The sequence below is a fragment of the Natator depressus genome, chromosome 8 (assembly GCF_965152275.1).
Source record: "Natator depressus isolate rNatDep1 chromosome 8, rNatDep2.hap1, whole genome shotgun sequence".
In the NCBI taxonomy this organism is placed as follows: domain Eukaryota; kingdom Metazoa; phylum Chordata; order Testudines; family Cheloniidae; genus Natator; species Natator depressus.
This window is the reverse complement of record NC_134241.1, coordinates 56028141-56043522: the sequence shown is the minus strand read 5'-3', so window position 1 is coordinate 56043522 and position 15382 is coordinate 56028141. Positions and strand designations below refer to the sequence as shown.

At 37.1% G+C, this 15382-nt stretch overlaps 1 protein-coding gene across 2 annotated transcripts in view; it reads right to left on the bottom strand.

Moving 5' to 3' along the window:
• Positions 1-3408: 3408 nt before the first annotated feature.
• ODR4 (odr-4 GPCR localization factor homolog) overlaps positions 3409-15382 on the bottom strand; it is a 29945-nt gene continuing 17971 nt past the window's right edge. For both annotated transcript variants that reach the window (XM_074961146.1, XM_074961145.1), the window contains exons 12-14: positions 14049-14234; positions 6822-6914; positions 3409-4033 (exon numbers count right to left, since the gene is read on the bottom strand). In XM_074961146.1, coding sequence (XP_074817247.1) covers positions 3966-4033; positions 6822-6914; positions 14049-14234 — 347 coding nt within the window. In that variant the 3' untranslated portion in view covers positions 3409-3965. The remainder of the gene's footprint in view (positions 4034-6821; positions 6915-14048; positions 14235-15382) is intronic.

The window sequence follows — 15382 nt, the reverse complement described above, 5'->3', positions numbered from 1 at the left end:
CATTTTTAATGGCTAGATTCTGAAAATAAATGAGCAGAGAATAATTATGTCTTAGACTTTCCCCACTGAAGATAAACATTAGTATGTCTGGGTGCACATATGAAGGCACATTAGAAATTTTGAACTTAATAACAAATTCACTTTTATAAAGAGAGAGGGGGTGCTTCATTTTTTTCAGAAACAATCCTTTGACCTCATACTTCACCAATTTCAGATACGGATTTTTTTTCCCCAAAATGGAGCACTCCTTTTATTATTCATTTGAAATATTACTTTCAAAAGGCTGCACTGGCCATGTTAATTTGAGGCAGATCTGGAGTACAAGAAATCCCAAAGAACAAAACCTTGATAGGGAAATAGCCACCTATCCCTGCCACTGCATGATTATTCCCTAGAGTACATCATCTATTGCTTCATTATTTTCAGAACTAACCTTCAATAAATGCATTTTCACTAAACAACTTCAGTAAAATCCTAAATCACAATACTGATCATATCCCTCAACCTATGGTACCAAGGAGAACATTACTGGTACAGGAAACTCTTCATTCGACTGAATTATTTGAATTCTTCACCATATTCTTTAATCCTTCACAATTCTGTAAAAATAAAAGAGGATTTACACACAAATTTGTGTGGGATAAAGGTAACAAATTGATGGGGGAAAGTGACAGAGTTGCAATTTAGTTTTTTTAGGTGCAGGAGAGATGTGAACTTCAAAGTCTATAAAGAATTATTTAAATGCTCTGACTAGACTTCGCTAGGTCAGTCAGGGACATGAAGAGATGTGATCCCAGACTGGCTGGGCACTGCTATGTTGAAGCCCCTAGGGCATATGCAGTTATATCAGCAAAACCGCACTTTTACTGGTATAATTGTTTTGCTCATGGTGGGGGGGAGGGGCGCCAAAAAGGGAGTGGCGGGACTCAAAGAAACACTTTGCCTGTACACTATACCAGTTTTCTTATACTGGTAAAGTGCTCCTAGTGTAGACATGCCCTAATAAAAAGCACGGTGACATTAGAGTTAAGGAGAGAGGGTTGATCTGAGTAGAAAAACAGGAGCCATGAACTCACTAATTCTAATCCCACCTCCAATACTGATTCCTTGTGGTGTGTCAGGCTCAATTTCCCCACATGTAAAAATGGGGATAGACTTGTATACCTCAGACAGATGTTTGTGAGGAACATTTATTAATTACTCACTAAAGCTTTGTTTGGCATTTCACATGCAACAACAGTTTACCAGTCTCAGAGTTCACCATCTATGTAGGCAAAATACTAACAAACGTGGATGAGAACAACGTACAAAGCATGTAAATGAGCAGTTACGACAGGTATGGAGCAGACTTGTTTATACATATACACAATAAGAACAGTAATAAAATATTTTCACATTGCCTAGTTTTAATAAGTATTCAGAAAAGATCACCTCTCTCTTTTTTATTTAAAATGCTATATTTTGACTAAGTCATCACAATACCAGCCGGTCAACAATTAACATATTTCACAGATTACTATTTTAAAAGAATTAACCTTTGCAATATGACTTATCCCAAAAATACACACATCCAGCTCTTTATTAACAAACCTGGGCTCTGGCCGACCACGAGATTTATTTTTGGTAGGTGAGAAATCAAATGCCAAAGTCAAGGACCCCTACTGGAGAATGCCCTGGCAGTCACTCTTTTCCTTTCTTGAGTGCCTCCACTGTGTTCTCAACTGAGAGACCCAGGGGAGAAAGAGAGATAACTTAGGTACCAAAGTCCAAGGTCCACCTTCTTTTAGCAGCCAGAAGTGGGGAAGGAATAAAGTACCTACTCATAACTAGGAGGACAGACTGACTTCTTCCTACCATTCTCTCAGGAGACAGAACAGACTTGTGAGGAGCAGGTTTTTTTTTTTTTTTTTTTTTAAATTTCAAAAAGTCTTGAGATTGCTGAACCATACCTGCCACTATTGATTTGTCCCTGGCTCATTAAGAAGATACTTTGTCATAATTCTATTTTGCATCTGATGAATCCATCAGATTTATGTCAAATAGCACATATTTGCAAAATAAATTTGCTGCAGGAGGGCATCCCTGCACTTTGCTATAAGGGGCCTTGTTTTCTTCCTCGCCCTTCAAGTTGCTCCATTCAAAACAATGCAGTGAGAAGAAAAGAGAGTACATCAGAGAGGCCACCACTGCCTAATACAGGCCTCAACAATGCTCCAAGTCTGAAATTTAGCCTTTGGCCAACAATTAAAAAGAATTCCTATAATGTTCAAATTTGGTGTGTTACTAATGCTTAATGAAGACAATGCTTTTTATAGCTGCCGTTTAAGAGTCAGTCTAAGCTTTTCTTGATCTTTAGCAACACAGCAGTAATTGTACAAATCTGAACATCAAATTTTTCTTTTACTGGGTTTATTGTTTCCAGAATATAAAAATCAAATGAACAGGTGAGGTATTTTAACATTATTTCATTTGCAAGTTACCTTTTATTCAAAGTTTTCTAATATTTTATGCTTGATTATGCTGTAGGCTCAAAGCTTTCCGATTTCTTCCTGCAATTTCAGTACCTTTGCATATAAACTCATTAAGCTGTAGTTACAAAGGTTAAATACCGTTCAATCTGGTACATATCAGTTTATATAGTTACTTGAACTACATGAATGCCAACAACTTTTATACAAAAGTGATATTTGTTAACCTTGTGTCAAACATTTTTCCTTGGAAAGCAATAATATACTTTAAAGATAGCATAGACTTACCTCTCTTATTCATATCTTAAAAACCTTAATTATTTATCAGCCTCTAAAAACTTGTAAAATTATTCACGCCTGTCTGGGATTTGAATATCTGGGGAATTATCAGATATATCTTTCTTAACGGAAAGAGGGGAATTGAGTCAATCAGGATTGGATGGATAAGTCAGATCATGATGAAAAAGGAAGCATATATAAATTCGCCATACATCTTAGAGGTTTAATTATTTCATTAATTTCTGTTTATGATGCTTGAGCTAAGATATTTATATAGTGTGTGTTGGCCTAAAATGGGATTTTGGGGCTGCTACAAATTATTTGCATATTTATTACATCAGTTAACCAACCTGATGCACACAGTAGCATAGCCGGGGGGAGCAGCCGTTCACCCTCTGAGCACAAGTGGCGCCTGTTTAATTTATAGGGGCCTTTTTTAATTTTAATCACCCGGTGGTGCTCCGGGTCTCCGGCTCGGTGGGGGCCTTCACGCGCTCCGGGTCCTTGGCAGCATTTTGGCCTTCAGTGCTGCCGAGGACCCGAAGCGCCACCTGCTGAGTACAAGCGGGTGGCACCTTTTTTAATGTCCGCTGCCCCTGTTCGCTCCGCCTAGCTATGCCACTGGATGCACATGCTTTAACAAAAAGAATATATGGAGTGAAATTCTGGTGCCACTGAAATCAGGGTTTTGCCACTGACTACAGCGGGGCCAGGGTTTCAAACCTTGTCTTTTTTTTTTTTTTTTAAATACTTAACAGCACTTTAGCCCATATCAATTTTAAAGGATTCCTTAAGGCAAGACCTGTCATAGTAAATAATTACAAAAGGGCAAACATTAAGATCCAGCAACCTTGAAAATGTCTCTTGAAAAATACAGTTAAGCTTTTAACAATGAAATTGTAATCAAGTAGCTGGGAAAAGGGTTTTTTTTTTCCCCCTTCTTTTTTTAAAGAATTCTTCCTGGAAAATAATGCTATTTTACAGGCAATTTCCATCAATGATATATACCTTTAGTTCCCTGGATATCTGATCCACCTACAGTATTTGCATGTTGAAATAAGATGAATAGATCACTACAATTAGAACACACCTAACTGGTGTATTTTAGGCAACATGTTTAGTTGCTAACATATGAAATCTTCGAAGCTTCCACCTTGTATTAATGTGAATATTGGTCAGTGTTCCCATGATGATTAGACTGCTTCTTTTGCTTGGAGTCTAGTCACTGAAGTAATTAAAGGAGAAGGTTACTGCAAAGATTGCAACTGCAGCTGCTATTGCTACACCTAAAACGACAAAGGAAAAAATACTTCCATGAGTGAAGAGGAGAGTACAATCACCGCAAGGCGGGGTGTGAAGAAAAGGAAGAGTGGGAACAATAAGAGTCATTTTTAACATTGCTGAGTAGCACTACAATGCCTAAAGATCAGATTGTATTGTTAGTCATAGAAATTCATTTTACAAGACAATCTACATAAATAATTTTTCAAAGTGCAAAGTTCTTCAGAGATTCAATTAATCATAAACTCTACTCTTATGGGCCAAGTCACCAAAAGCCTAACGCATTAACTCTACGTTATGGCTTGATGATACCAAACTGACTCTCAGATTAAAGGTTATGGATAAAAGGGGCACAAACAAACTTAAATAATTCCAATACATGAATTAAATGTTGTTTCAGATACTGCATTTGCCCCAAGTCCCATGGTCAGTTTTTGTAGTTTTACGATCACATTTTCCTATGGTTTTAAAATGTTTCTCCCCAGTGTTGTTATGCAGGAGATACATAAACATGAGCAGGGCAAAACTGGCTAAATGTTGAGAGGAAAGGACTGTCATATGCACAAAGCAAACAAACAAAATATATATATTTTTAATCTCCAATTTACAGAAAACGTAGGTGTTACTTGTAAAAATATTAAATAAAACAAATGTAATGATAAGTAGGCTTTGAGTTGGTGGTGTAGTTGTTCCACTGACTAATCAAATACCGAGTATAAATCCACATTTTAAAAAGGAAAGATTTTCATCAAGATTTACTACAATTTCTTTGCTCACCAGCTTGATGTCTGCACCAGGGACTATAATGCAATGTTGATTGAGGAAAGACTTCTGTGACAGCTGGAATTCATTACCAAGGTAGCACAGCTCATCCTTGCAAGCAGCATAGCGATAGCCGCATGAGCACTGCTATGAGCTACTTCACATATTCATACAATGCACCTTGGAAGAAGCCACTTGCCTGCTCTCACTCTTTCTTAATTGTCAAAAGAGAGGTTATAAAAATGGTGGCTTCCCAGAAGGCAATAGGGCTACCTCAGCCACTTGTTTTGAGGGAAGTTTTCCTTATTATCTGTTTTGTGGAACTTAGATCTGGTTCTGATTCTGAGATATGCTGATCACCTACAACTCCCATCTCGGGAAATATTTGTAAAAAAGACTATTGATGTAATATTTAAAATCCCTGCTACTATATTGGTTTTTCTCATCAAGATTAAAGCTTCTTTTCAAATATCACAAACGCCCCATCAATATTTCATTATTTGCTTTGGCCTTTATCCAAAATGGACTTTGGACAAAATGCTGAACACTTTGGTCCCGATGTGGCAAAGCACATACATACATATTTAACTTTAAGCATGAGAGTCAGATGCCAACAGGACTACTCACATCCTTAAAGTATGCTCTTAAGTGCATGGCTAGATCAGAGCCAGAGTGCCACCAATCCGGTCCAGAAGTTCATCTATGCAGACATCATCTGCTGTGAGCTCCAGGCTCTGACCTTCTCTGAGCTGGAAAAGGTCCTGCGTAATGATGCTGCAAAGCTGGCCGACGACTATAAGACATGGTGCACCTTCAGTCTAGCACCAGCAAGATAGTCTCTAACATATTCCACCTCCACATGCCAACATTAAGAGGGAACTGAACATTATAATGGATGGCCAGAGGCTGAAGCATATCCAATTTACTTAGGTGTGACCCTTGACCAAACACTGACACACAAAAGCCACCTGAGCAAGAAAGCAGTGAAGGTCAAGACATGCAACAACCTTCTCAGCAAACTGGCAGGTTCTTCATAGAGAGTAGATGCTCCAACCCTAAGGACCTCAGCCCTTGCCATTGTGTACTCAATAGCAGAGTACTGTGCACCAGTATGGAGATGACTGGCAAGCACCAAACTTGTTGATGTGCAACTCCTCTCAACCATGTGCATCATCACAGGAAGTCTCCGATCAACTCATCTTCCATGGCTTCCAGTTCTGAGCCACATTGCTCCCCCTCACATCAGGAGGGAGACTGCAGCTGGTAAGCTGCTTGAGAAGGCATGTGCCAACCCAAGCTTGCCCTTGTTCAACAACCTTTTTAACCCACTAGCTATATATATATATATATATATATATATATATATATATATATATATATATATATATAATCTTTCCTCACGACACCCACTGTGTTTGAGACTGCCATGCCAGGACGTGATAGCGGAGTTCCTGTGGCGGGAAGACTGGTGCTTAATATCAACCACCAATCAGTTCCTTGTCACAGACCCTACTGCTCGCCCGCCTTCGACCTGGGCCTTTCTTAACTGATTCCGGACTGGCAAAGGCTTCTGGTGCAGCCAACTAGCACCGTTGGGGGCTTCAAGACAATCGAAGCTGCAGCTGCATGGCAGAGCAAACAATGATACACATTGTAGAGAAGTGTCCGCTAACCAACTTCAGCAGTCGGCTCCACAAGCACCCACTTGGCCACTAAGCATGCTATTGCTTGGCTCAACGAACACACACACCCACCCACCGAGTAAATTGCAAAACTGAGCCTTTGAAGAGTGAACCAAATTACTCTTCCCCCCCACCCCCCGCAAATCTCTGAATTTTTAGCAAGCACATAACGTTTTGGCTTAAGCCCACTGAAGAACAAGTCACCTTCCCCCCTCCCTCCATTTACTAACTCTGTGCTTTAAACCGTAAACTAAATTATGCCGTTGACTATATCCTCACATCCTGAAAATACTACCAATATTGTGGGAGCAAATGACTGTGCTTAATGGGCTTATTGGAGATAACATACCCATGTTTTGTTGAAGTTTCGATAGCAGCGTTGCTTTTGTTAATTGTATCTGTTGCGTGTCATCTGTGTTGTCGACAGGTGGATTTATATCAACTGCACGAAATTGAGAGATAAGTTTAGCAAAACCAAGTATTCATTCACAGTTTATAAAACACACCTATATTTTGCAATTACAATAATGCAAATAGGACATGAAGTTTATAATTCCTGATCTGTTCTACCAGTGGACTATATTGACCATTGTGTATTATTATCAGTAGTAATGAGGTACCTGTACTGAAACTTGTGCTACTCAACCTATTCATCAATGATCTGGAAAAAGGGGTGAACAGTGAAGCGGCAAAGTTTGCAGACAATACAAAATTATTCAAGATAGTTAACTCCACAGCAGATTGCAAGAAATTACAAAGGGATCTAACAAAACTGGGTGACTAGGCAACAAAATGGTAGATGACATTCAATCTAGATATGTGTAAAGTAATGCACATTGGAAAAAAACCACACAAATATATGATGGGTTCTAAAATAGCTGTTATCACCTAAGAGAGAGATCTTGGAGACACTATGGATAGTTCCCTGAAAACTTCTGCTCCAAGTGCAGCAGTGATCAAAGAGACATACAATAGTATGTCAAGCATTATTATGAAAGGGATAGAAAATAAGACAGAAAACATCATGCCACTATATAAATCCATGTGCACCTTGAATACTGTGTCCAATTCTGGTCACCCAATCTCAAGGAGGACACAGGAACTGGAAAAGGTCCAGAGAAGGACAACAAAGATGATCAAGGGTACAGAATGGCTTCTATATGAGGAGAGTCTAAAAGATTAGGGCTGTTCAGCTTAGAAAAGAGACAACTGGGGGAATACGGGGGAGATTGAAGTCTTTAAAATCATGAATGGTGTGGGGGAAAGAAAGTGCTATTTACCCTGTCATACACACAAAAACCAGGAGTCACCCAATGAAATAGGCTGCAGGTTTAATACAAACAAGAGGAAGTACTTTTTCACATAATGCACAACCAACCTGTGGAACTCATTGCTATGATGTTGTGATGTCCAAAAGCATAACTAGGTTCAAAAAGGACCTTGTTAAGTTCATGGAGGATAGGTCCATCAATGGCTATTAGTCAAGATCATTAAGCACTCAACCCCATGCTCAAGGCAATCCTATACATCTGATGACCAGGAGCTGGGAGTGAAAAATAGCTATGGATAACTCCAGGGGGAGTGTACAGAACGGCCATTATGAAGCTCTGGTACAGGCCACTGTTGGAGACAGGATACTGGGGAAAATGCACCAGGTCTAGTATGACAGCTCTTACGTTCTTATTAGTAATAGCAGCAGCAGCATAGCACCAAAAGAATGCTAAGGGCTTTGCAACCCAGTTAAAGAGACAAAAAGGTAAAAAACTGTGATAAAGCACTTAAGTGACTTACATTCCTTCAGTTTTGTTTGTTATACTGCACTTTGTGTCCTTGTGCTGTTGAAATGCAAGGCTGCATAGAGGTTTTTGTTTTTTTTTTAAATCATGACCAGAAATAGTTATAAAGGAGACCATAAAAACCAGCATTTAGATGTGAAAATATTTAATCTATTATTGTTACAGGTAACACCTAAGATTAAGTAATAAAGAGATTGGATAGGGGGAGGGGGAAGAGGGGATATCTTTTTTTGGTTTATTTTGTGCGTTTGACAGAACTTCATGTGTAGTTAGTTTCACCCATCCCCATCTGGATACCTCTTATCACTGTGTAGAAAAACTCCAAAATAAAGAGAAAAATTTTAAAATTGGGAAATCTGACTGTAAAACTTCCATTAAAGATGGGAATGGGAGGTGGTGCTCAGGGGCAATGTAATGTCTGAAAGTACTTTTCACTCATTTTTTAAAAACTGGGTGGGTTTCAAGTTGACCGTGCCTCTCAATGCATTGTCCTCTTGTAAACACATTGAGATTGTAACTAATATTACTTGTTAAATATACACACACACACAGAACAAAGCATCCATTAACCAATGCAAAAATATGGCACATAGGATTCCCAAACATTGAGGTCCTTTATTTTTCCATAGAACAAATACAGCCCAGACAGTGGAAATAAAAATTTCTGTACACGTCTTTGTCTGTGTATTTTAATTCCAGCCAATTTTTGAGACGGGGAGAATAATTTAGAATCCAGTCCTGTGTCTTTGCTAAAAGTGCCAACTGTTTGGTGGACACTTGTCCAGTTATAATTAGATTGAGCTCACTAACTGATTTCATACATAGAGGAAAACACATTGGCCACTGTTGACTTAGGCTGGAAATAAACCACTGATCTAACATTGAAGGGTTCTGTATCCTAGCCAATTAATGGTACTTTCAGAATATGTGAATTTTCCCCCTCAAATATAAAACACAGTTTCATTATTTACTTTAAGCATACACATAAAAATTCACCCAGATTGCTTCAGGTGTGCAACAAACAAGTGACATGTGACTACATGGGGTGAATCTATTACTACTATCTGCCAATGGTGCAAGCAGGGGCTTCTATATTGGCCTTTTCTGTAAAAGTGAAGTTCCATCAGATTTAATCTGGGAAAGTTATGCCTAAGTGTTTTTTCCCCCGCAATTATGTTTCAATGTGTTCTTGTACCAGAATCCCTAAAGGATGGCCTTGTTCTATCTAGAATAAGATTTTCTACCCAGCAACTAATAATAATTTTAAAAATCACTTGTATTAAGGAGGAGCTTTGAGCACCAAATGATTTCACATTTCTAAGTAATATACTCTTTAACTCGACCCAATAACTTAATCTTTTAATGAAAGAAAAACAACAAAGAATTTACAGCCAATTATCAGCAAATGTAAGGAAATGGAGACTGGAATCTAAAAATCATAATACAACCTGTTGGTTGCTGGGTAAATATCTGGAAATTATTGACCATTAAAGCGGGTATAGCATTCAAGTTAGTAGCATGAGAAAGATGAAAATGTATTGTTGAGTTGCAGCAACCAAAAAAAAAAAAAAAAGCCAGTACGATCCTAGCCTGCATCAAAATAATATATTATGAACATGACAAGGGAAATTATACAGTGAAATCTGTCTTAAGCAACCACTCAAGGGACCAAAGTCAATTACTCGCTGGAGGTAGCAGTTCAACACAGGTAGAGCAGAATTGGACTCTGTATGTTTGGAGATACTCTGGGGTTGTCTTCTAAGACATGCTTTGCCTAATGGAGTGGCTTTTCACACAGGTTTCACTGCACCATCGTATCATAGCAGGGTATGGAGGCACCACTTACAGTATTATGTTATGCTACAATATTATGTCTTGGCTGTTATAAGTTACTTTTTGGATTAAGTCCATACATTTTACAGATGTAGAATCTAGATAAGGAAAGTTTTACTTTGTCAAAATATAAACAGAACTCCACATAAGTGAGGCTGCCAGACCCATTCATTAATCATCTAGGAATCACTGAGCAATACAAGGCAGTGCCCTCTGTCTCATGCACCAATTACAGAAATTGCTACACTTCCAGAAATACTTTCACCATTTTATCACCAGCTATTGAAGTAAGTTTAAACAGGATCTGGGTTGATCAGATGGGTGGCCAGTGTATCATCTGAGATGTCTCATGTATGGCTAGCTTATGAAATTCTAACGCCATATAACTTACACACAAATGAGGTCATTTAAAAATCATCCAAGCTGTCTCCCTTTGTGAACGCATGTCTCTACATGTTTTTACTCCAGAAACCGATAGCCTTGTACTGTACGTATTTCATCATAGCAACTAATGAATACAATTGCTTAGCAACTTATTTAATGGGATGCAGAGGTTTCAAGTGCTAATCAAGAATAAAACTTGGATAATATTTCATTTACTACAACTACAGTTACCAGAAAAAATACACATGCTCATCTATTTACAGTCTGTGTAGAAATCTGCAGTTCAAATATTACAGTGAAGAAAATAATTTGATATTTAAGAACCTGTATTGGAAAGAAAAGCTAGAAACAGTGTTCTTTCTAAATATATATTTTAATAATAGTTTCAATTTCATAATAAAGTTCAGAATTTTGCATTCACAAAAAACAACCTTTTTCAGTCAGCATTTAAAAATCTTCATAACTCTGGTCAGGGTAATGTTGCTGGGGAGGGGGGAAAAACCACCCCCATCAGGTTTATATGGCTCTGTGATGGCATTCCTACAAGCACAGTTATCACATTGGGGGCTGTTACTCTTGAGAAGGACATTAATGCACATGGTTCACAGGATGGATTAGAAAATAAAATAAATAATAAATAAATAAAAATAAATACCTGTTCTTCGTAGTAACCCAAAGAAGATTAAAGCCTAGGACACATATTGCCCAAATCTATAGCAGCACTGATATAATGCTGTGTACAATTGTCTAGTGCAGATGCTTTCTAATGCCAATACTCTCTGTCCCTGGCCTTCGCCAGACCTTAAACTGCCTTACAAAGAACAAGTGAACAATAAGAGATTACGGCCACTAAAACTGTATTTGTGTTTACCTACTCAATGTATTTAATTTGTTGGTGCCAGGAGCTAGGATTTAGTGAGGCCACTCGCTAATGCAAAGCTTTCAGTTGCTTATGTCAAAGCCCTGGAGTACCTTGGAACTACAATCTGAGAGTTGCTTATACTTTTCAGATATGACTGATTAAAATTTTTAAATGGAAAATAGTAAGAAGAACTAAAGACTGAACCATTGCAGTGGGTCATTAGCATGAGCTACAATGAAAAGATATAGTGAAAACGCTTTTGTGACCAGAACATGTGGATCTAGTATACAAATAACTACTGTATGTAATTCTTAAAAATATGGCATTGTTCTGTGTTTTGAGTAAAAAAAAGTTTAAATCCTTTTCATATCTTGATTCTCTCCTAACCATATGAAAATATTAAACTAAAATAGTGTTAAATAGAATCACGTAACCAAACTGTAAGCAGATTTTTCACTATTAAAAGTAATGAGCATATTTTTAGTAGACATGTTTTTAGAAATATCTATATTGTGCTACAGTAACTGAGACATTTTAAATGGAATTTTAGAAACGGTCATATTTTCATCAAACACAGGTTTCTAAGATGTCTATCATTATGAGCATTATCTTAAAAGAAAGGGTCATGTCAAAATTCACTGCAAATGTTAGCATTAACTCTCCATTGTTGCAGCACATCAAGTTTTAGGAATGCATGCTTAAGCTTTGAGAAACAAGTGATGCTATTCAACTGAAGACCAACCCTTCACATGAAAGATATCTCAGGGAAATTCCAAACTTGCGTTATGTCACAAAAATCACAAATAAACTGCTGAGAGTACTGCTATGTGAAAGTACACAAGACCCACCTAAATTTAAATTACTCCTTGTTTCCTTAAATATTTAAGTCTTCCTAGTCAGGCTGACAGTTAAGCTTCATTTCTAAATTAGCAAGATAGACAGTCCCCTCAGACTCTCCAGTCTGTGATTCTATGTTAAGACTGGTATAGTGACCCAGGAGTTCACATTTGTTACTGGCTTGGTGAAATCTAATTATAGAATATAACACCAGTTTTGGGGTGTCTGCCCTGTTTTCCAACAGTCTTCCCTGAAGTAGGCACTCATGGTCATGAGCCACTTTGGACAGCATGACACCTTCATTATAGCTCACCTACAGTATTCTGTTAGCTGTAATATTATTTTAACAAAAACAATGTTAGTGTAACACCAGTGGGTTTTTTGGTTTGCTTTCATTTTAATTTTTTTATAATTAATCCCTAATTCATCCCTGTGTACTGCCACTGAAGTGCATTGATTAACACCAGGGATGAACTTCACTCATTATTTCCAAAGTAGTTGAAACATGGGGACCTCAATTAATTTGGAACTGATGGAGGAGTTTCCGGCTAGTAATGAAATTCACTGAATAGAAATATGGAACTCATCACAAGAAATGAGCACAAGAAATCACATTCCAACCTACAGTCAACTCTACAGCAACATTTCACATTTTCCTCTTCAAACATATGCAGGTTTGAAGCAGTGAAAGTGATATTAGCTATGATAAAACTAGAAAAGTATTAAAATGTTTTTGACTTAAGACATTACAAAATCATAGAATAAAACTCCTCTAACCATATTGGGGGAAGAGGATGGGGGGGGGAGGGAGAGAGAGAGAATAAGCATGCCTCAGATATTAAGATCTATTATGGGCTATATTTTCCAACCACATTTGATTATCTCACCTGGAAAGGGATAAATTTTTTCCTTATGAGTTAGTAACTGCTGTCAGGTGATACAGGAGTGAAACTCTATATAGCTAATTATACCACAAAATACTTCTAAATTTTAAAAATAGAAAAGTATGAAAAAAGCCTCATAACTGGAATACAAAAGTTATATACAGATAGAGTGTTAATTATGATGAAAAAATAGTTATTTAGCATGCAATGGAATTCCATGTTAAATTAAATGGAGAGCACTCCCCCCACCAAAAAAAGTCTTGCACAACACATTTGACACAGACAAATTAAAACTCAGAAAAATGAGATAAAAACCCCAAACAAAACTCCCAACAAAAATGCTGGAAATACATTTTTACATTTACTGTGAAAACATTTGTTTTGATGAAAGCATTGTTCTAGTTAAAATATTAAGCTACTGAGCAAGTTCTTGACTAAAATATAAGAGGTCAGAAAGTTCATATGTGGTGCAGTTTTTGTCTCAGTCTTTAAGAAAATCTATTTATAAATTCCTCATGAAATAAGGTCACCAATAACTCATCAACACACTGCAATCATGGAGTTTTAATTTCTTGATGAAGCCTTGTATATTGCTACAATAACAGATTTAAGATTATTTTCGCATTTTTGTGGGTTGTGACTAAATTACCAACATTTTTGCCATCTTACCTTGAACAAGGCTCTAGATAGCTGAAGTGCTGATATATGACAACCCATGAGAAAGCAAAAACATATCAAGTAACTCTTTATTATATACAAAATATGACAGCCTTAAGCATCTTATTCCTGTAATATAAAGTAAGTATATTTAAAGTGTAATTACACTAGTATACACAAGAGGTACAAGATACGAAGTTAGCCAGATTTAAGCCTTGATGCATTCAGTGTAATGTAATGAACCACAATAAAGTCTATTGATTAATTTATCCATAATCCCAGTTATAGTCTAATTTGGTTCTTCACTCAGATGCTATATTTACCTGTGTTTATTTCCTCGGCTATGTGTATAGCTTCCCCATGCACAACTTGATCCAACATCTCAGAAAAACGCTCTTGGATTTCGCCAGCCGTTTCATCTCCAAATTTATAATCACACAGCATCACATTTGATCCAGCAATGGAGGCAAACACTCTGTGAGGCAAGGCATGAAACTCTCTCTCAGAATCTAAAAAGAAAGGGAAAGGAAATACCATACAAAAACTTGTGTAGCTGTGGTAAAGACATTTCAATAATCAGTATACATTATACAAACAGTTGTAAACAGGACTGTCCAAGGCATCATGTAAAAGTCTGATTTCAAACATTTCCAGCCTAATTGTTACTGTTTCATGTAAAATTCTAGCCACTTATATTTGTAAATGGAAATTATATTCCTACTAACTAAAACTTTTCATATATTTTTCACATAACACTCTCTTCAGTGGTCCTTAGAAATAGCCAAACGACCTTAAAAATTATTCTAAATTGAAAGTGTTGATCAGGCCCTTTATCACTTTAGAAATGATACAAAGAACACTCTCAGGAAGGTTGGAGATAAAGGAATTGATGCATGTGCCAAACAGTACACAATTTCAGCATCATAAAGGATATCAAACAATTATTGTTTTATGTAGTTAACAGCCATGGAGTACAAGTGCCACCTAAAGAGAGAATGGAAAACTGCATGCAAATGATCAAAGCTACTCCTGCCATATTCCCCATTTTGGATAATGTTAGCTAAAATAATATTTACAATGAGTTTATTTCTCAGTACACATAGCACCATAAACATAACTTAATGTCATCTAAAGTAGATGAAGACGACTATTTGGCAGCATTCAATTTTCTTTTCAGTTAGTCAAACAGTTACTCTTTATGTTTTAAAAAAACAAAACAAAAAAAACCACACACCCAAAACATCACAAGACATTTTCCTCCTCTCCAACTTAGCAGATCTTAGGTAGGAGAAATTAACATTTCACACAGCTGATCACATAGCGTTTGTCATTTTAAAACATTCCTTTAAAATTATTATATAGTATGAAGGATAATAAATGGATATAAACTGGCCATCAGGAAGTTTAGACTTGAAATTAGACAAAGGTTTCTAACCATCAGAGGAGTGAAGTTCTGGAACAGCCTTCCAAGGGAAGCAGTGGGGGCAAAAGACCTATCTGGCTTCAAGATTAAACTTGATAAGTTTATGGAGGAGATAGTATGATGGGATAACATGATTTTGGCAATTAATTGATCTTTAACTATTCATGGTAAATAGGCCCAATGGCCTGTGATGGAACGTTAGATGGGGTGGGATCTGAGTTACAACAGACAATT